Source organism: Oncorhynchus nerka, linkage group LG18, assembly GCF_034236695.1.
Source record: "Oncorhynchus nerka isolate Pitt River linkage group LG18, Oner_Uvic_2.0, whole genome shotgun sequence".
Taxonomy (NCBI): Eukaryota; Metazoa; Chordata; class Actinopteri; order Salmoniformes; family Salmonidae; genus Oncorhynchus; species Oncorhynchus nerka.
The window spans coordinates 51,729,072-51,751,253 of NC_088413.1; the positions used below are offsets into that span (position 1 = coordinate 51,729,072).

Consider the following 22,182-nt stretch of genomic DNA (forward strand, 5'->3'; position numbering starts at 1 on the left):
GTGTCCATGACTGTGAAATATGGCCGGCCAACGCCCTCCGATATGATTAAGTGCTGTATAATCTTTTAATGGATTCAAACAAACTGAACTGGAATGCAGACACCTCAGTGGGAAGAGATATGCATTAGATGGAGGAGTGGAGGAGTCGGGGCACAGAGGGCAGTTGGTCGTGCCTTTGTATAGAATATTATTGTAGCTGTCAGGTTTTTTCAACTATTGTTCTCTGATATTTACCCACTTTAATGGAAGGTAGGTGTGGGTTTGTGGAGAAATTGCTTTTGACTCTGATGGCTCCTATTAGTCATAATGCCAGAACAAAGCTGTGTGTGTGTGTGTGTGTGTGTGTGTGTGTGTGTGTGTGTGTGTGTGTGTGTGTGTGTGTGTGTGTGTGTGTGTGTGTGTGTGTGTGCTTGTGCGTCGTAAGTGTGTGTTGAGTGATGTTACTCAGTTGACTTGCCTCCAAAGTGGTGTGTGTGATTTTTGTTGGTTCCTTCAGAGCCCACCTACATCACGATGGCGCCCCCTACCTGTCAGTCATTAGAGAACTGCTCCCTGTCAGAGAAGGACTGCTTATACGGATTCCGACAGAACCTGAACAGCTGTCGCACCTGCCACTGCAAGACACGTGAGTAGTGGGCCATATTCATTAGGGTACACAGCGGAATACTTTTTAAAACGTTTTCCAATGTAAAACGAAAATGTGCGTTTCTTATGACACAAATCCAGGGTGTGTCCTTGTTTCAGTCCATTTCCTTCCTTTTGGTTCACGGCGTGGTTTGGTCTGACGTCTCGGTCAGTGAAGCCTGTTTTGCAATATGTCTATTATTTCCTCTCACCGGATTGGTTTACACAGAGGACAGAACTCGCCCTGGGCCAATGACATTGAGACATTGTTCTCTGGTGCTCTCTCTCTCCTTCCTGACTGTCTGACTGTTTCTATGACTATACCTGTCTGGGACATTATCAGACATGGACTAAAGGAACACTGAGGGCAGACTCAGACATCTTGAAAGGGCTTCTAAAAACAAAGATGCACAATGTTTTGTAATCCCTGCCTGTCAGAAAAGAGCATTATCATAAGTCATGACTTCTGAGTTTCAGTAACAATTCCTCATTTTGAGTATCTCTCAATGAAGACATATTGACTTTTCAAACTATTAAATGACTGTTAGGCGTTTGGCTATAAACTGATGTCTGATGTGTTTCCGTCTGTGTTTTCCCTACAGGAGAAGAGCTGTGCAGTGCCCTGACCTCTGACTGTACCCTGAAGTGTCCATTCGGCCTGCAGACAGATGCCCACGGCTGTGACGTATGTCAGTGTCGCCCCAGACCCAAGAAGTGTAAGGCTGTGGTTTGTGACAAGGCCTGCCCCTTCGGATTCATGTAAGACAGCACTTCTCTCGCTCCTCCTTCTCTCCCTCCCTCCCTCCCTCCCTCCCTCCCTCCCTCCCTCCCTCCCTCCCTCCCTCCCTCCCTCCATCCATCCCTACCCCTTCATCCCCCTCCTTCTCTCCCTCCCTCCCTCCCTCCCTCCCTCCCTCCCTCCATCCATCCATCCATCCATCCCTACCCCTTCATCCCCCTCCTTCCCTCCCTCCCTCCCTCTCCCTCCCTCCCTCCCTCCCTCCATCCATCCATCCATCCATCCATCCCTACCCCTTCATCCCCTCCTTCTCTCCCTCCCTCCCTCCCTCCCTCCCTCCCTCCCTCCCTCCCTCCCTCCCTCCTTCTCTCCCTCCCTCCCTCCCTCCCATCCCTCCCTCCCTCCCTCCCTCCCTCTCTCTACCTCCGTCCTTCTTCCTCTCCCGCTGTCTTTACCGACACTCTACCCACTCAGACTCACTTAATAACAAACATGCTGATTCCCCGCTCTCACACAATTATCATATAGTTTTCATTCCAGCACCCCCACGCTTTGAAATATGAAACGGTTCAAAATTGGCGTTGTTTCAGAGTAAATTATGCCTACTTTTGCCAGTCACTTTCAGCCGTTATAAAGCAGTAGATCTTCACAGAGCTAGACAGACTGACAGATGGTCAATTGTAATTGAAACCGCGGCTCCTTTACACGTACGTCACAAATGACCCTGGTTACATGCTTTGCCTGTTATGCTTAAGTGAGTTGTACTCCTAAACGGACAAAATGATAAATTTTTCCTTCTCCACAACTCATTTTGGCTAAACCGGCATTGCGTGTGGAGTTGACAGCTTCACCCAGGTTACTGATTGGGTTTTCTGTGTTGCTGTTGCACACCGTAAAGGATAGCCTCTGATAGTGAAACTGAAGGGCTAATCTTCGAACAGGATGTTCTTTTAGCTTCTCCAAATGCACCCGGCCCCTAGTACCGTGCATGTAGGCTCACCGGACCGAATACACAGATTTCCATTTACTCAGAGGTACATCAGTAGTAAATCATTTATTACAGCTTTCACTAAGGAATCTTGTCTGCAGGTTAAGAAGGTATGCACACACACACACACACACACACACACACACACACACACACACACACATGCTCATACCCCCTATGCTTGCTGTGCATAAAACTCACGTGTAGAGCTATAAAACAGAAGCTTTCATATACAGCACTGTGTAAAAATGGACAATTACAGCACATGCCCAACAGCCATACCACCTTCTGATTTAAATGAGTTTGAAACTAACTAAAATATTACAATATGACTCAATCTCAGTCTCCATTTGATGAGCTTGTTAATAGATAATCCCCCCCCCCACATCAGCTCTACTGATTTATTACATTACCATAGTTAGAGAAGCAGATTATGCGTGTCAGTGGTTCAGAATGGTTCCAGATATATGTCTAACTCACTACTGGACACCTACGGCTCCTTCACTCCTAGCCAAGTTAAAAGGTACAATCTGCAATAGTTACTGATGTTAAATTATCATTTTAATGAATGATATATTGACTATTGAAGAATGTAACTTATAATTGCCTCACGACCGCCTTACTCCATCAGCGGGGCTATAAATGACAGTTTGTGGCTTTAAAAGGACAATCTGCAGTTACTACGATCTATTTTTGGACAAAAGAATAGTGATACATACCCATTTGATTCTTGAAGAATATAACTTCATGAGCTTAGATAAGACTGTCATACCCCATCAAAACCCCCAAACATAAGATTTCTTTACTCCAATGTTTGGAAACAAAGTAAATTGTAAGACTTCTTTGTTTCAACTGCAGATTGCTCGTTTAAAGACCGCTTCTCCCTTGTAGTAATAGTAGTACACCTCCTCTTTCATAACAGATTTTCTAGTGGGCAGCTAGCAGCTTTTCTATAATGCCCCGGGGAGGCCGGTCCACCTGCACTATAATCCATCTGCCCTGTATCTTAACTGTGGTGTGGACCAACCAGCCAGCTGGCCTGCTAGGAATCATTATGACAGAATAGTTATGGATATGACAGAGAGTAAAACGCTTAGGTGGCAGGCAGTGTCCTGTCCACACATTTACCTTCCTATCATAAACTAAACTCTCTCTCAACAATGGTCTGTCACATACAGTAAAGGTGTTACTCGACTGGTCTGTGCCTGCATTGAACCAATCGTTGCTCTCTCTCTCTCTCTCTCTCTCTCTCTCTCTCTCTCTCTCTCTCGCTCTCTCTCGCTCTCTCGCGCTCTCGTTCTCTGTCTCTCATCTCCCTTCCTCTCTTCCTCTCTCCCCCTCTCACTCCCTTCTTCTCTCTCCCCTATCTTTCGCTCTCTCATTCCTTTCTCATGAATGAGTGTGCACGGCGTGAATGCTTGCATCTAAGATTCTAATTTTAGATATCTATTTATGCGCCGTCAAAGTTATAGCTTACACCCTATGTTCGAGCAGCAAAGTGTTTCGTTTGAATAATTCAACGGGCCGCCGTCTCCTCTCCGTACAGACTCTATTGATATTCCCCACAACTGAAATGGCCCTTGATAGCTCCTTATCACCAAACCAAATGTGGATTGTACATGGCTGTTCCTCCTCAATCTTATTATTCATGAGATAAGAGAGTGGGCAGGAGAGGGAGAAGGGGGAGGATAGAAGGAGGGGCGGGAGGGATGAAGAGGGGGAGGATGGAGGGATAGAGGAGGGCCTGGATGGGACAGGGGGGGATTTGGAACGTGAATTTTGATTTAGGAAAGGAAAGGTGCTCTGCTCTGTCTGGTCAGAGCAGCGAGCCACAGAGCGAAGCGTTTGTTTGATACGTCCCCATGGTCAGTCATTTGTGCCATCTGTTGACACGCGTGTCAACACACACAATGCCTCTTTCTCTCTCACACACACACACACACACACACACACACACACACACACACACACACACACACACACACACACACACACACACACACACTCTCTCTCTTATCTCTGTCCTTGTTTTAACTGATGACATTGGTGCTGCTTGTCATTGGCACCTAGCTGGAACGTACACACTGCCTGTATCTGATATGCAAATGTTCGTGTGACTGTTTGCTATGTGTTTACCTCTCCATGCAATGACAAAAACCATGTCACACTAATGACACAGATACCACGGCAAACAAACTTTTTCTGCTGTAAATTAAAGCATGTCACACAAACAAACACAATGGCAAACTAAAAGTTGCCGGGCGTCATCTGTAATCGGTGTTGTGGTTTTATTGAGGTGAGAGTTGAAACCATCACAGCTTAATATTCTCACGTTCACTATAGACTACTGTAGCGTGCACAGTCTTATTTTAGCACAGTTTTCTGTCATTCACGTTTTTTTATGTCAATTTAATGGCACAGTATTTTGGCTATTTATTCAACTGGAATTGATGTGTGATTACAGTTTTACAGTGTGATTTGGTATATTGTTTTTCCATAGGCTGAAATACAAGCACTGTTGTAAGCTGCTGCGTAAAATACATGTAAAATATGATGAGGGTTTGCCAGTTAGTTTGGTTTTGGCACCAAACATTTTGTTTGCGGCTCAAATCAAATTGTATTTGTCACATGCATGGTAAACAACAGCTGCAGACTAACAGTGAAATTATCCTGTTCCAACAATGCAAAGTTAAGATAAAGATAAAAAATGCAATACAAAAGAGAAATAGTGACACGAGGAATATATACACAGGGAATTTTTGGGGGGCCTTACTCTGCCTGGAGTAGAGGTCTTGGATGGCAGGGAGCTCGGCCCCAGTGATGTACTGGGCCATACTCACCATCCTCTGTAGCGGTGATGCAGCCAGTCAAGAGGCTCTCAATGGTGCAGCTGTGTAACTTTTTTTCAGCCTCCTGAGGGGGAAGAGGCTCTGACGTATCCTCTTCAGAACTGTGTGGGTGGCTGTGTGTGGACCGTATTAATTCGTTAGTGATGTGGACACCGAGGAACTTGAAGATCTCGACCCTCTCCTCTACAGCCCCATCGATGTGGAAGGGGGCCCTCTGTTTCCTGTAGTCCACTACCAGCTCATTTGCCTTGCTAGCATTGAGGGAGAGGTTGTTGCCCTGGTCTCTGACCTCCTCCCTATAGGCTGTCTCATTGTCGTCGTTGATCAGTCCTACCACTGTTGTGTCGTCAGCAAACTTGATGATAGTGTTGGAGTCGTGCGTGGCCATGCAGTCCTGGAAAACAGGGAGTACAGGAGGGGACACCCTTTAAAAAATATATATATTTTACCTTTATTTAACGAGGCAAGTCAGTTAAGAGCAAATTCTTATTGACGGCCTAGGAACAGTGGGTTAACTGCCTGTTCAGGGGCAGAATGACAGATTTGCACCTTGTCAGCTCGGGGATTCAAACTTGTAACCTTTTGGTTACCGGTCCAACGCTCTAACCACTAGGCTACCTGCCACCCCAGTGTCTACCCTTGAGGGGGTAGAAACTGTTCAGGGTCCTGTTGATGGTCAGCATGACGGATGTGTTGTTGCCTACTTGTTGCCTACGCCTGGGGCAGCCCGTCAGGAAGGCCAGGATCAGGTTGCAGAGGAAGGTGTTTAGTCCCAGGCTCCTAAGCTTGGTGATGAGCTTGGAGGGGAAAATGGTGTTGAATACTGAGCTGCCGTTTGTTGACTAAAAGTATAACTACAAAGTGATCACTAATGATCATTAACAATAAAGTTAAACTAAAGAAATGTAAATGCTTACTTTATTTGTCCTCGTAGGCTAATTGTACAGGGGACTTTCATGTTTCCTGGTCGGAGATTGTGACAGGCAAACGGAAGGGTGTTCAAGAGCTCAACTGTGTTGTGGTTCATGCAAACATGTTGATTTTCCCGGGGGAGGAGTGAAGTGTGAAATGGTACAATATGTTCCATGATGAAATGCATTGTGGGTACAATGTATTCTTCAACCTTTCATATCCTGTGTTGGAGGGAGTCAGACTATACTGTAGGCCTACTTGCCGCAGCTCATGCAAATTGCTCTCAGGCATTATTGAGGCTTGGGTTAGGTCAGTGCAGTGACTTATGTTGCTCTTCTTCCTATTGTTGCTCTTTGTACGTATGTTAAGCACTCTTGGCGCCTATTTATTGTCAACATTGCCTACAAAAGCCCAAACCTTTGGCAGAAAAACTGATGTCCTTTCTGCCTCCTCACTGCAACACCCACCGTGATGGCCATTTTGGCCACCCTCACTGTTGTGATCTATAACCAGTGATGCTTCGCATAGCCACGCTAGCTTCATCCAGAGTGGCTCGTCATGTGGTTGCTAGCAAGCCAACAGCATGCTAGGCAGTGCTAGGTATCAACAGCCAATCTAGCAGGGGCTAGAAGCCATAGTGAGCTTCGATCGGTGTATTGCGGCGCGATATCGCTGAGTATTTGCATAAAATTCAGCTTTTCGCCCTGTTCGCGCTCCCTCGCCATTTTCGCATCGTCCAACGTTCCCCCAGACACTTCGCTTCTCATCGCTTTTCTTCCAGTGAAAATGAATGGCCTTTGTTGTTATATCACCTGACATCATCCCTAGTGGAAATGGGCCGTCCCACTCAGCAAAGGTGGATTTTATAGGCTCTCCATTTCAGATACTGTAGAATATACTATTATAAATTAGGACCTATATTTTCCAACCTTGTGAATAAGTGATGTTAACCTCTCTCTCCTCTACTCCCATCAGAAAGAACAAGCATGGTTGTGACATCTGCCGCTGTAAGAAGTGTCCAGAGTTACCTTGTGACAAACCCTGTCCAATGGGCTTCCAGCAGGACGAGTTGGGCTGCCTGAAGTGCCAGTGCAGAGGTGAGTGCCATCTATTGATAACCTCTGATACTTTTGCGTTCATCATTTAGATGCTGCTAATAAAATACAAATGTTCTCCAAACTCTCTCCTCTCTTTCCCCTGTCAGACTTGGAGAACCACTACCAGTACCTAAAACGTTATAACTATTCTGCTGTCAGTGTTTTCTTCGTTCACATATTACGCCCATAGAGAGTTGTCTGGAGTAGTCTCCTGCTGCCAGTCAGGCCATCTGGTTATTATTTTTGTTTGCATCAATAGTCAGCACCTTCACCAACCAAACTTTTGTTGTGATGGATGTTGAGGATATAGAATATGACTAAGGATGTGTCATGAAAGGTACCCTATTCCCTTAATAGTATACTACTTTTGATGGGCTCTGGTCAAAAGTAATACACTCTATAGGGAATAGGGTGCCATTTGAGACATACAGTATTGTTACATCTTTGGTGTGACCAGATGGCAGGTTGGGGGTCATCTCCTCCACACAGATCTATTATTGATACTTCTCTTGTGTTCTGCTGTGATTTGCACTAAATAATGAACTCCCTGTCAAATATTAATGAATGAGGGTTCAAAACATCTCTTTTAATGAGAAAAACATTTCAATCTGTCTTTCATTTGAGCCATCCGTCCCTGTATGGCTCAGAATCTCAGACAGGATTTTAATCAAGGTGTTTTTTTTTCTCTCCCTGATAATGATTTGTTCCTGGTTGGCCCCTGATCCTGTAAACCAGTCAGTGATTGGTCCGCCTAACACTGTACACTCTTAGAAAAAAGGGAATCATAAAAGGTTCTTCAAAGGGTTCTCCCATGGGGACAGGTTCTAGATAGCACCTTTTTTCTAAGAATGTACTTTACAGTGTTAGGGTTAGGGTTGTGCTGGTAGATGTATCTCTAAAACGTGTCCTCTTCCAGACCAGAGCTCCTCATCAGTCGCCCCATCAGTGAAAAAGGGCTCATGTCTGTCCATGGATGGAAGACGGCACGAGAATGGGGAGAACTGGCACGATGGCTGCCGGGACTGTTACTGCCACAGTGGCAGGGAGATGTGTACCCTCATCTCATGCCCCGTGCCAGCCTGCGACAGCCCTGCCATACGGACTGGACAGTGCTGCCCATCCTGCCCAGGTAAGGAAACCGAAAACAACCTAATGAAATAAGGAAACAACTGTGCACAAAAATATTGCCGATTTTCCTATCTTCTTCATTGTTTCATGGTGATAGTGTTGATAATACAGTACATACTAATGAAAAGGCTGTTTCACCTTTGACCATGTGCTCACTCTTCCGTTCTCCTCCCTCAGATGAGCCTAGCTCCCACAAGCCAGACCTGGGGGACTCGTCAGTGTGCCTGGCCCCTGGGGGAGAGTACTTTGTGGAGGGGGAGACGTGGAACATCGACGCCTGCACCCAGTGCACCTGTCACAGTGGGCGTGTCCTGTGTGAGACAGAGGTGTGCCCGCCCTTGCTCTGCCAGAGCCCAATCAGAACGCAAGACTCCTGCTGCCCTCACTGCCCAGGTGAATTTGAGTAGCCGTTGCTTATTCAAGTTGGCTTCTAAACACTATGGGTCTTTCTATATACAGTATCTGAGTCTGTGGGGCAACTATAATATTATGTTATAACGGCAGCCTTATCTTCATGCTTAAACGCAGCCTAAGACCTAAGCCGTATACATATATATATATAAGGTAGAGATGAATGTGAAGGGGGATAGTGTCTCAAGATAGTCTTAACTGAGCTGAGGTCCTAAAGTAAATTATAGCTGCAAAGACCTGGCATTGAGAGAGATGCTTTTGTAATGTTTACTATTTGCCTTGGCTCTATTTCCAATACAACAATATGGCTTGTTGAGGGGGACACAGAGGGGAGAGAGAGAGAGGGGAGGGAGGGAGGGAGAAAATAGTCCAGAATCAAACTGTAGAGAGAGCGAATGAAAAGAATGTGCATAATGCATAAGTTATGGAGCTCGAGACATGAATAGTGCATGAGAAAATGGAGACTTAGCAAACCAAACATGAAACAGACAGGGGTGCTTTGGGCCTCTGTCAGAGTAAAACAGTGTAACAGCACAGAGATGCCTGGAAGGCCACCAACTCAACTCTCACATGGATATTTTTGTTTGTTTCCATCTCTTAAAGATGTACTATGCAGAAATCGCTCCGTATTTTCTGGTTGCTAAAATTCTAATACTTCACCTAATTTCAGTTTGCGACAAAACAAGCAAATATAGTGTAGAGAATCATTGTACCATCTAAACCGCTGGGAATTATATTTTCCATAACCACAAATATTCTAGTATATAAATAGTGCACATAGAACAGATCTATAGAGACTGACAGATCTATAACTCACATTTCTATGTGAATTTGGTCGGGTCGCCCAAAAAGTTACATATTGCATCTTTAAGCTGTTTGTTTGAGATGTTTTAGCTGAATATACCAAAGACGCAAAGATTCTACCATTTGAATGTCATCAATATTTTAAGCCCTGGAATCCAACCCATGTATTCTTGTCAGATGAACCAGTTCTGTTGGCTTCCAAGAGCTACAGTCACATCTAAAGAACACATCTTTGAAAGTATACCTGACTGAGTGCAGTCAGTTGATCCTGACTGTGTGTTTCTCCCTCTCTCCTCTATAGACGAGCCCATCACTCCCCAATCTCCCAGTAATGACAGCATGCCCAGCTACTGCAGGAACGAGGAGGGAGACATCTTCCTGGCCGCAGAGTCCTGGAAGCCCAACACCTGCTCCAGCTGTGTGTGTCTGGACGGTCAGATCAGCTGCTTCTCAGAGTCCTGCCCACCTGTTGGCTGTGCCAGGCCCGTGCTACGCAAAGGACAGTGCTGCCCCTATTGCCTCGGTATGCTGCACACAGACATGCAGGGACACACACACAGATAATTGGACCTACCTGTACTATAGACAATGTGGGGAGATAATTTCGCAGGTACCCACAAGGGAAAAGGCTATGTTAGGCTTAGTGGTTAGGTTTAGGGTTATGGTTACAATTAGGGTTAGGGTTACAATTAGAGTTAGGAGTTAGGGTTAGGCGTTAAGGTTAGGGTTAGGTTAAAGGTTAGGGTTTGAATAGGATTTTAAATGGGAACAAATTGTTTGGCCCCCACAAGGATGGTAAAACGAACGTGTGTGCTGGCGTGCATGTATGTGTGCATGTCTGTGTGTGTATGTGTGTCTGTGTTTGCGTGTTTACTGAATGAGTATCTTCCATATGTTTACCTGTCCCCAAGGTTGATCCTATTTGATCTTCTCCCGTGTCTCCTGACAGATGCCACACCGCGAGCCGTGTGCCACTTCAATGGGAAGACATATGCAGACGAGGAGCGCTGGGACATAGACAGCTGTACACACTGCTACTGCCTTCAGGGACAGACCCTCTGCTCTACTGTCAGCTGCCCCGCCCTGCCTTGCCACCAACCCACCATAGTGGAGGGCAGCTGCTGCCCCATGTGTTCAGTGTGTGTGTGTGTGTGTGTGTGTGTGTGTGTGTGTGTGTGTGTGTGTGTGTGTGTGTGTGTGTGTGTGTGTGTGTGTGCACGCGCATGCATGCGTGCGTGTGTATTTGTTGCCATTCACTCTCATTGCCTCTAATGAATTCCTTCCCCCTCAAACATACAGTACACACACGCGCACACACACACACACGTGTTCACACTCCCTTGCAAAATTATGAATTGTCTGGTCATCAATATTACTTAAGCAATAAGGCACGAGGGGGTGTGGTATATTGGCCATATACCACAAACCCCCAAGGTGCCTTATTGTTATTATAAACTGGTTACCAACGTAATTAGAGCAGTAAAAACAAATGTTTTGTCATACCTGTGGTATACGGTCTGATATACCACAGCTTTCAGACAATCAGCATTCAGGGCTCGAACCACACCGTTTATAATGCTATTAATATCATAGCATTGTTGAATACTCATTTCTGATTGGCTTGAAAGGCATTCTAGAGCATGCATTATTTCCCTACAACACACGGTATCAGCACAGCAGAATTCAAAGGCTATAGTTCATTTTTACATGTTCTATATTTGAGCTGCTTTTGAAAGCAAAAGTCTAAGTGAAAGCATTATTGGCATTGTTAGATAATAGCAAGCTAGGACTGAAGATTCGGTGAGCTAAACGAGCAACGTCTGATTGGTTACCAAGGCACCCACTGTAGCTATCTAGTAAACTTGCTAGCTACTTCAGTGGATGTTGAACACATTTCTACCTGCAAATGAAAACATTTCTAGCAGTAAATGTGTTAAATTATAGCCATGGTATAAAAGGGATTATCAACTAGGGGCTCTATGCTTTCTCTGGAAAATAATACAACTCTGTGGAAGGTTAGATCCACTCTGCTAGAAGGCATAGCACCTCGTTGATTTTCCCTTATGCATATTCCCTTCACTACTTTGAAAGAAGGACTATAAAAGAGTGCAGATGTCCTCCCATTGATGTTGCTATGTATTCACACCATGTTCCTCAAATATTTATTTGGTTGACTGTTAAGTAATGAGTTGAGTAATTGAGGAGGACAACCACAGCAAACACACCTTCATTGATATTAATAGTTGAATGGAGGGATTAGGGTTTTACTGGGCTGTGTGGTGAATTAACATGCATTGCTATGCTTAGATAATAGCATTGATCATAGCTCCCTTTCTGTTCTCTATGTCACTGCTCGGCCCTGGATCGATGAGATGCAGCAGTAGTGTAATTATAAAACTCACAGCAGAGCTCTGAGGAGAACGCCACTGCCCGTAATTCACACCAGCTGGGTTCAAATACTATTATAAATCATTTCAAATTATTTATCTAATCTTGATTGAGCTTGGCTGACTTAATGGAATCAATAGAGTAGTGACACGTGGGGACATTAGATGTGATTGGGTGGAGATGAAATGCATAACATCCCCTCTTTTCTCAGAATCAGGCTCAATTAATAAAAAGCCAAAGGTCCCTCACTCACCGCAGCTCACTCACCACTCACTGTTCAATACCTCTTCTCGTTATTATTCCTCTCTCTCTCTCTCTTTCGCTCTCTCTCTCTCGTCTTTACCTAACCACGTGTTTCCATATTATGTTACCTCATAGAGATGTACGCACCAGCCCCCACCAACGTGCCCATCGAGAAGACAGACCAGCATGGAGACAAGAACCAGCCTGCCTGGCCCACACGCAGTGAAAATGACATCATGCCCCAGTTCAGAGGTCAGAGTTCAAATCAAACACTTCCTGGTCTGTCATGCTGCTAAATAAAGCTCCCCTACTCCCCAACTCACACACCAAACAATTGATTCCCATTCAAAATGGTATTTTCCCTAACCCTTAACTTAACCCAAACATTAACCCTAACACCTAACCCTAAACCTAACCTGTGATCCTAAATCTAATTGTAACCCTAACTCTAAACCTAACCCCTAAGCCTAAAATAGCCATTTTCCTTGTGGGGACCGGTGAAATGTCCCACTTGTCCGAATATGAGGATTTTTGTTCCACACAATGATAGTAAACCCAAACACACACACACACATATATATACTTGACACATTCCCATCATTAGCAGGTGCAGTGGGGGAGAGGAATCTAGAGTGTCTGTCTCCTTGGTGCTGCTGTAGCTGCTAAATGTTTTTGCAGACGGCCATATGAAACTCTTCATCCAGGAGCAGAGTCTGCTCTTTCCTTTTAACTGCAATCTAGGGACTGATTCAATTCTCCATAACTCTGCTATGCCAAAGCATGTCTAGTGTTGTTGGAGTGTTGCTGGGAGGATACCACATTATTGTTTAGTTTCTAGAACACTTACGTTATGAATTGATACACATACCACTTGAGGTTACAACAGCTGTTTTTTAAGACATAAAAAAGTATTTTCTGAAATCCTACACTGCACCTACCAAAAGGATTATATTTTCTTGATAAAGAAAGGTTTGTCCCCTGTTCCCTTTGTCACAGGGGACTTTGGTAGTCTCCAAATGCCCTATCTGGATGGGAAGACCCCAGTTCCCAGTGAGGACACCAAACTGCACTCTGTGGCTTGGGTGGCACTGCCCATCGTCATGATGCTCTTCACCATCACAGCTCTGCTCTACGTCAACCAGAAGAAGCAGTGGATCCCTGTGCTCTGCTATCGCACCCCCACTAAGGTAAGGGGAGACATTACCCATATTTACAGTACATTCGGAAAGTTTATTTTTTAACTTGCAGCCTTATTCTAAAATGGATTAAATATAAATATATTTTTTTCCGTCATCAATCTACACATAATACCCCATAATGACAAAGCAAAAACAGGTTTTTAGACATTTTAGCAAATTTATAAAAATTGAAAATTGAAATATCTTAATTCATATATCTTTACCCCTACAAATCAGCTGGGCAGACAATCTGGACCCTCTCTTTCTAAAATTATCCGCCGCAATTGTTGCAACCCCTATTACTAGCCTGTTCAACCTCTCTTTCTTATCATCTGAGATCCCTAAAGATTGGAAAGCTCTAGACCCAAACTGTTACAGACCTATATCTATCCTACCCTGCCTTTCTAGTCTTCGAAAGCAAACTGAACGAACAGATCACCGACCATTTCGATTGGCACCGTACCTTCTCCGCTATGCAATCTAGTTTCCGAGCTGGTCATGGGTGCACCTCAGCCACGCTCAAGGTCCTAAACAATAGCGGAGAAGGTATTGATAAAAGACAATACCGCCATTGATAAAAGACAATACTGTGCAGCCATATTCATCAACCTGGCCAAGGCTTTCGACTCTGTCAATCACCGCATTCTTATCGGCAGACTCAACAGCCTTGGTTTCTCAAATGACTGCCTCGCCTGGTTCACCAACTACTTCTCAGATAGAGTTCAGTGTGTCAAATCGAAGGGCCTGTTGTCCGGACCTCTGGCAGTCTCTATGGGGGTGCCACAGGGTTCAATTCTCGGGCCAACTCTTTTCTCCTTATACATAAATGATGTCGCTTTTGCTGCTGGTGATGCTCTGATCCACCTCTATGCAGACGACACCATTCTGTATACTTCTGTCCCTTCTTTGGCACTGCATTAACAAACCTCCAGATGAGCTTCAATGCCATACAACACTCCTTCTGTGACCTCCAACTGCTCTTAAATGCAAGCAAAACTAAATGCATGCTCTTCAACCGATCGCTGCCTGCACCCGCCCACCCATCTAGCATCACTGCTCTGGACTGTTCTGACTTAGAATATGTGGAACTACAAATACCTAGGTGTCTGGTTAGACTGTAAACTCTCCTTCTAGGCTCACATTAAGCATCTCCAATCCAAAATTAAATCTAGAATCGTCATCCTATTTCGCAACAAAGCATCCTTCACTCATGCTGCCAAATATTCCCTCGTAAAACTGACTATCCTACCGATCCTTGACTTCGGCGATGTCATTTACAAAATAGCCTCCAACCCTCTACTCAGCAAATTCGATGTAGTCTATCACAGTGCCATTCATTTTGTCACCAAAGCCCCATATACTACCCACCACTGCAACCTGTATGCTCGCCACTACGGCCTATTTATTGCCTTACATCCCTAATCGTACTACATTTGCACATACTGTATATAGACTTTTCTATTGTGACTATTCTCCCAGTCCCTGCCGCTGAAAAACATCCCAACAGCATGCCACTAACATGCTTCACTGTAGGGATGGTGCCAGGTTTCTTCCAGATGTGACACTTGGCAATCAGGCCAAAGAGTTCAATCTTGGTTTCATCAGACCAGAGAATCTTGTTTCTCATGGTCTGAGTGTCCTTTAGTTGCCTTTTGGAAAACTCCAAGTGGGATGTCATGTGCTTTTTACTGAGGAGTGGCTTCCGTCTGGCCACTCTACCATAAAGGTCTGATTGTTGGAGTGCTGCAGAGATGGTTTGTCCTTCTGGAAAGTTCTCCCATCTCCACAGAGGAACTCTGGAGCTCTGTCAGAGTGGCCATTGGGTTCTTGGTCACCTCACTGAGCAAGGCCCTTCTCTCCCGATTGCTCAGTTTGACCGGGCAGCCAGCTCTAGGAAGAGTCTTGGTGGTTCCAAACTTCTTCCATTTAAGAATTATGTTCTGTGTTCTTGGGGACCTTCAATGCTGTAGAAATGTTTTGGTACCCTTCCCCAGATCTGTGCCTCGACACAATCCCATCTCAGAGCTCTAATTCCTTGGACCTCGTTTTTTGCTCTGAGATGCACTGTCAACTGTGGGACCTTATATAAACAGATGTGTGGCTTTCCAAATCATGTCCAATCAATTTAATTTACCACAGGTGGACTATAATCAAGTTGAAAAACATCTCAAGGATGATCAATGGAAACAGGATGCACCTGAGCACAATTTTGAGTCTCATAGCAAAGGGTCTGAATACTTATGTAAATAAGGTGTTTCTGTTTTTTATTTTGAAAAAATGTGCCAACATTTCTAAAAACCTGTTTTCGCTTTGTCATTATGGGGTATTGTGTGTAGATTGATGAGGATTTGTTTTATTTATGTCACGATCGTCGTATGAAGCGGACCAAAATGCAGCGTGGTATATGTTCATGATGATTTTTTAATAACAGAAAGCACTGACCACTGAATACAAACTATACAAAACAATAAACGAATAACGACCGTGAAGCTATGATGAGAACTGTGCTGACACAAGCAACTAACATAGACAATCACCCACCAACAAACAGTGAAACCTAAGTATGATTCTCAATCAGAGACAACTAATGACACCTGACTCTGATTGAGAACCATACTAGGCCGAAACATAGAAATCCCCAAATCATAGAAAAACAAACATAGACTGCCCACCCCAACTCGCGCCCTGACCATACTAAATAACGACAAAACAAAGGAAATAAAGGTCAGAACGTGACAATTTAATCGATTTCAGAGGCTGTAACACAACACAATGTTTTTTTTTAAAGTCAAGGGGTCTGAATACTTTCCGAATGCACTGTATGCCTGGTTGGTTTCTGTCCTGCTTTACTGCAGCCTGTGGGTTGTAATATAGTTGACGGTATAAAACGCCAGGGAATATCATATCAGCAGCTTATGGAGAAGGATACATGATCAATGTCTTTACTTTTGAATATAGAACTAATTGAATGTAAAAAAAATATGACTATTACCTAGAATGATTACATTGTCTAGCTATATAGTAATGACATAGTAAATACTCTATGTATACAGCCTGAGCAGAGCCTTACTGAGAAGTATGAAAATACAAATAAAATCCATATCTAAGGCTCTGAACCTAACTAGATTGTTATCTGTGGAGGTAACTAAATGTGTGTGTGTCCTCTATAGCCCACCTGCCTCAACAACCAGCTGGTGTATGTGGACTGCCAGAAAGGTACCAAGGTGCAGGTGGACAGTTCGCAGCGCATGCTCCGGATCGCCGACCCTGATTCTAGGTACAGCGGTTACTACAGCATGCAGAAACAAAACAACTTCAACAACCTGCAGGCCGACAACTTCTACCAGACTCAGTGAGACAGACTGGCCTCGCCTCGCGTCCTGTACTCAGCAGTCAGCAAGCAGCCAAAACCAGAGAGAGAGAGAGAGAGAGAGAATGAGAGAGCACCTTACCTACAGTACCTTCAGAACAACTATGACTTACCACAGACAGACAAAGACATGTCACCAAACCTATAAGATGACAAGATCACTAGCAAACTAGCAAAGATCACTCCAAACAAAAAAAGAACAGACAGACAATTGACAATGTCCTCAAGATTAATAACAAACCAAACAAAATAGAATAGCATTAGGATTATGATGACACAATGGGAGAACCAGAATCTAGACTTTCCCTAGATTATTATAATAAAACATGATTGTGTGTGTGTGTGTGTGTGTGTGTGTGTGTGTGTGTGTGTGTGTGTGTGTGTGTGTGTGTGTGTGTGTGTGTGTGTGTGTGTGTGTGTGTGTGTGTGTGTGTGTGTGTGTGTGTGTGTGTGTGGTGTATGTGTGTGTGTAAAGTTAGATATGAAGCTTTGGGATTAGGACAAACTGGGTATTTTTCAAGCTATGGTATTTTCCTGCATTCCTGCTTCCTTGAAAAAGGCCTTTGAAGAGATAAACCGAATAATCCAAGCTATTGTTTTCTGTTGAACACTGAACTTTTAGAACCAAAGCTCCTCTGACTGTCAAATAAAAATCACACCCTGTGAGAGCGAGGCTAGAGGAACGCTGTGGCCTGTCTGAGCTGAGCTAAGCCATGGCAGGACGGACTGACGACTGCCGGACTTCATGTGGCGACTCGTTCATTCTCGAAAGAGAATGAACGAAGGAAAGAAAGAGAGGTCAGACACCGTAGACCCCATCACAGACAGACACCTCTCTCAGGTCTGTTCAAGCTGGACTATTCCTCCCTTCTTTCCTTCCTCTTTTCCTCCCCTCCTTTGAAAACGTCAAAATTGGCTAGTTGTCTTTTCTTTTCCTGTGGAACGTCACCTGTTGGAAAGGAAGTGGACAGAAAGAAAGAAGCGCCACTCGCTCCGTCACCAGGCGGTTGTTCTCCCTGGTCAGTCGTTTGGATTTCTAATATCTGTTTATTTTCCTTGGATGTTCTCATTTTCCTCGTCATTTTCAAATCTCCGTCATAATTTGGCTAAATGTATTTAACATCAAAGGACAAGTTGACTTTCACTCACTCCACACAATGGTGTCTTTTATTTTGGATAAAGAAGAAAGGGGTTCCTGGTTGATAAAGGCAGGATGAAACGAGTGTATTTCTTGAGGACTTGCGCATATGCTTTATAAGTGCTGCTTTGCTTCTGTAAGTCTGTTTTCCACTGAGTCACACACACATAGAGATACTCTTTGGCTTCTTTAGGAAACACTGAGAATACAAGGAAACATAGTATCATCGACTATGTTCAAATGTCTTTTCTCTTGGGGTCTCTGAAGACGAGCTACGGTAAAAGTAGCTCTTTGATATTTTTCCTCCTTCCTTTTGTTTTGTTTTACTAACAAGTCTCCTCTTCTGGAGGCTGTTGCACATCACCTCGTTTTACCCAAGCACCTTTGTTATTTTAGTCTTTGCAACAAACAAAAAAAATTGGTTTCAAACATTATAGGAACACTTATGTACATATTACTGCAACAGATGAAAATATTGTGTGACTATATATGTATGTATGTTGTGTATGCATGTATGTACGTGTGTCAACACACATTCATACATAAAAGGTTTGTTTTCTTCACATATACATTTCTCCATTCATTTCCTATTGAATGTATTTATGATTGAGAAAAGAGATGTGATGTAATAATGGCACACTTGATGAGAACTAGCATTCCATTTGCCTTGTTTGTTTGAAAAAAAGTCAAAAAGAGGAGTGATAGAGACAGGACGGAAAAAAGACGAACGTCAATCTTTTTTTCTCATTTATTTGATGTCAAATTTTTTTTTAAACTCATTGTATGTCCATGAGGGCTTTGTTTGATTGGTCTGTGAGTTCCCTATCTATTTGTGTCAATATGCTTCCCTGAATGAAGCAATGTCCAAAATGCCAACCATATAATGACAAGTGAGTTCTGGGCTGAGCAGTACCAGGCTCTCTCAATCTTTTATTCTTCTCTTTCATTTGCTTCTGATGTCAAAACTACTGGAAAGTGGGTGGACATAAGCTCTGGGAGAGAGGGTGGGATGGAGGGATGGAAGAAGGGAGGGGTAGTAGTCGACTTGTGATAGTTTGTCTTGGGTGTATCTTAATCTGTCTGACAAAAATGTACGTAGAATCATACATCTTGGCACTTTTATATAGAAAATAACCTCTTGGTGTTTTTTTAATTTTATTTTTGTTTTTACAAATACTTTTCTTTGAAATAGGTGCCCTTAGTTTTTTTCTGAGCCCTGTGAGATCCAGTGTTACAAATTAGGTTCCAGTTGCTTCTGAATATTTGATCTGCAAAACCACAACTTAAAACTCTGCATAATAGTGTGTTTAATGTAGAACTGTAAAATTGGAATGTGATACAAGACGAGGCAACTGTGTGCTTTAGGACCATGCGGATACCACCGAGCGGTCGGGTAGGCTGTTTGGAGTGTTTATCCGACTGGATAAAAAAATACAAAATAAATTATACCCCCCCCCTCTTCTAAAACCAAAGTTGCGCCTCTGATTTCTGATGAGAGGGAGAAATATTTAACTTTCAAAGCAGTTATTGCAACTGAAGCTTGCTCTTGTTCTAAGTTTTCTCCAAACATAGGACAAACATACTCAAATATATTGTATAACCAACAGCTACTGTATGTTTTCAAAGAACAGTTGATTGGTTCGATTCTCCAACCTATTATGCAGCTCTATCATCTGGACACAAACCACGTTATTCAAACCCCACTTAAAATCCACATAAATTGAGATCGTTGATGTGATGAATAATAGTGATTGATTTGGTTATGTTCTATTGTACACACACGTCACCTTTGACTGGCTGAGTTCTTATATGACTTGGCTGTAGGTTGCAGGACATGGCTCTACAACTCTTGGTTGAGTAAAGTGCTACTACAAGATAAGCATCTTATTCACAATGGGTCTTACAGGGTGAAATCTTTGGTATCTTTCAGTGCATCCTCCAAGTATTGTTGTAAATACTTGAGCATCACTTGCCAAATCAAAAATAAACACACAAAAAACATGGTTGGAAAGAAAGAGAGAGAAAAAATACAATTTAATTTATTGTGTTAAATGACCGAAATAATTTATTAATGAGTAAGGTAATTGAACATGAACATAATAGGAGATGAAATGATAATGCAGCTGGAAATTGTGAAACTGTTTTGGTGTTGTGTTGGTCTCAAAGAGCGTTTAAATAAGTTTGTACTTTAGGCAGGTGGAAAAGTTGGAGGATCACAAGCTTCCTCATCTTTAATCAGGGTTTTTGGACACCTATGGACCTGCCTGATCCCAGGTCTGCTTTGTGCTGTCTTGCCAACTTCTATGGTCATTGTCATTGCACTTTAATTGTCACGCAGTGTGATAACGACCATATGAGTTGGCTAGCTAGACAACACGAACAGATCTGGGATCAGGCTAGATCTGTCTTGTCCACGCACAAAAGCCTGACGTCCTGATGAGCCTGTTCCTTCTGTCCCAATAAAGATAGCCCTTTGAGATGGGAGGGATATCTCTCTGTCCCCATTCTTTCCCTCTACTCCTTTCATTTACACAACTGCCAATCCCCTTTATAGGCTGTATAGTACCGTTGTTTTATGCTTATGTCGAAAATAACATGTTGATATTGATAATGATGATATTGCAAAAACAAGATCCATAAAGAGTGATAGATAAAGACGTGGTTCTGAATTTCCCGTAGCAACAGCGGATTCTTTTGCAGGTTCCTGTATTGTTTTTGTTTCTTTCTTTGCAGCACAATAAATCATTTGAAAACAGACGTGTGGCTGTTCAGTACAATCATTATTAGTATTCAAAGTACTGGTGTTGTCATTCTTACCTCTTAGGGAATTTGATCTCCACCTGTCCACCTCCTCTCTGCCCACAGTGATTTCTGCCTCGAGCAGAAAATGTCGAAAAGCTGCGCCTTTCTCTTATTTTCTGCTTGAGGCAGAAATCTCCGTGGGTTCAGATGAAGACTAGAGGATAGATTCAAATCAAATACATGTTTTCAAGGGGTACAAAAGCATGATTCCAAATGCAGCACTTTGAAAAGACACCTATAGGTCAAGCCATTTAGCGAGCACTGACTCAGTAAATGGGATGAATGCTATGGCACCAAAACCTTTTATCAGCCCCAGCCAGCCAGCTGAGGCAGATAAATAATGTGCGACCCACTTCCAGTTGTCTGCTAAGTGATACAGTACCTGGCCCGGTATGGCTCAGTAAGTAAGAGGAGTGCAAGGTTGAGGGTTCAACTCCCTCAGGGAAAAGTAAACTGTAGCTATAATAACCTTGGTACTCTATGTAGACTTTCCTCTTCATAGGAATTGTTTCTTAGCTGCTACAACTAAAAATAACACTGAGTGAATAAATTAGATTCCATCTCTAATTTTTAACAGTAACTGGTCATGTAGCTTCTCAGTAATGGACCAAAGTCAATGGCAGTATGTCTGGAGGTGGGTGAATAAGGGACTGGACAACAAGGTTCAATTACTGTCACGTTATCTGGTACTGTGCAGCACATGCGCAAATGACCAGTACAAGCCACTGGGAGGAGACAGAGATCTTTTAGAAAACTACAATGTCACGTCAAATTTAGCTGATAGCCACTTTCCAGTTCCCTCCATCTTCTGCACTACATTCACGTAATACATGTCTGCAGTTATCCCTATAGGATTAGTTTGATTTATATCATTCATTATCTTTTTACTAAATATATGTTCACGTATGCCATATTTGACTGATTAGGCTGTTGACAGTAAAACTAATTCATAACCTCAGTCACATCCATTCAGTGATAATGACGTGGTATAGGTAGATTAACATCCATTCAGTGATGATGACGTGGTATAGGTAGATTAACATCCATTCAGTGATGATGACGTGGTATAGGTAGATTAACATCCATTCAGTGATGATGACGTGGTATAGGTAGATTAACATCCATTCAGTGATGATGACGTGGTATAGGTAGATTAACATCCATTCAGTGATGATGACGTGGTATAGGTAGATTAACATCCATTCAGTGATGATGACGTGGTATAGGTAGATTAACATCCATTCAGTGATGATGACGTGGTATAGGTAGATTAACATCCATTCAGTGATGATGACGTGGTATAGGTAGATTAACATCCATTCAGTGATGATGGCGTGGTATAGGTAGATTAACATCCATTCAGTGATGATGACGTGGTATAGGTAGATTAACATCCATTCAGTGATGATGGCGTGGTATAGGTAGATTAACATCCATTCAGTGATGATGACGTGGTATAGGTAGATTAACATCCATTCAGTGATGATGACCTGGTATAGGTAGATTAACAT

General features: G+C 43.2%; 1 protein-coding gene across 2 annotated transcripts in view; it reads left to right on the plus strand.

Annotated features, from left to right (window-relative positions):
* The window catches only part of crim1 (cysteine rich transmembrane BMP regulator 1 (chordin-like)), a 128,615-nt gene extending 107,989 nt beyond the window's left edge, over positions 1-20,626 (plus strand). The window contains exons 8-18 of one of the 2 annotated variants that reach the window (XM_065004172.1): positions 497-625; positions 1,227-1,383; positions 7,088-7,209; positions 8,126-8,338; positions 8,515-8,730; positions 9,854-10,075; positions 10,502-10,688; positions 12,317-12,435; positions 13,180-13,370; positions 16,532-16,638; positions 17,354-20,626. In XM_065004172.1, coding sequence (XP_064860244.1) covers positions 497-625; positions 1,227-1,383; positions 7,088-7,209; positions 8,126-8,338; positions 8,515-8,730; positions 9,854-10,075; positions 10,502-10,688; positions 12,317-12,435; positions 13,180-13,370; positions 16,532-16,638; positions 17,354-17,381 — 1,691 coding nt within the window. In that variant the 3' untranslated portion in view covers positions 17,382-20,626. Of the gene's footprint in view, positions 1-496; positions 626-1,226; positions 1,384-7,087; positions 7,210-8,125; positions 8,339-8,514; positions 8,731-9,853; positions 10,076-10,501; positions 10,689-12,316; positions 12,436-13,179; positions 13,371-16,531 lie in introns of both variants that reach the window. The other variant, XM_065004171.1, reaches the window with a different exon arrangement.
* Positions 20,627-22,182: the final 1,556 nt, after the last annotated feature.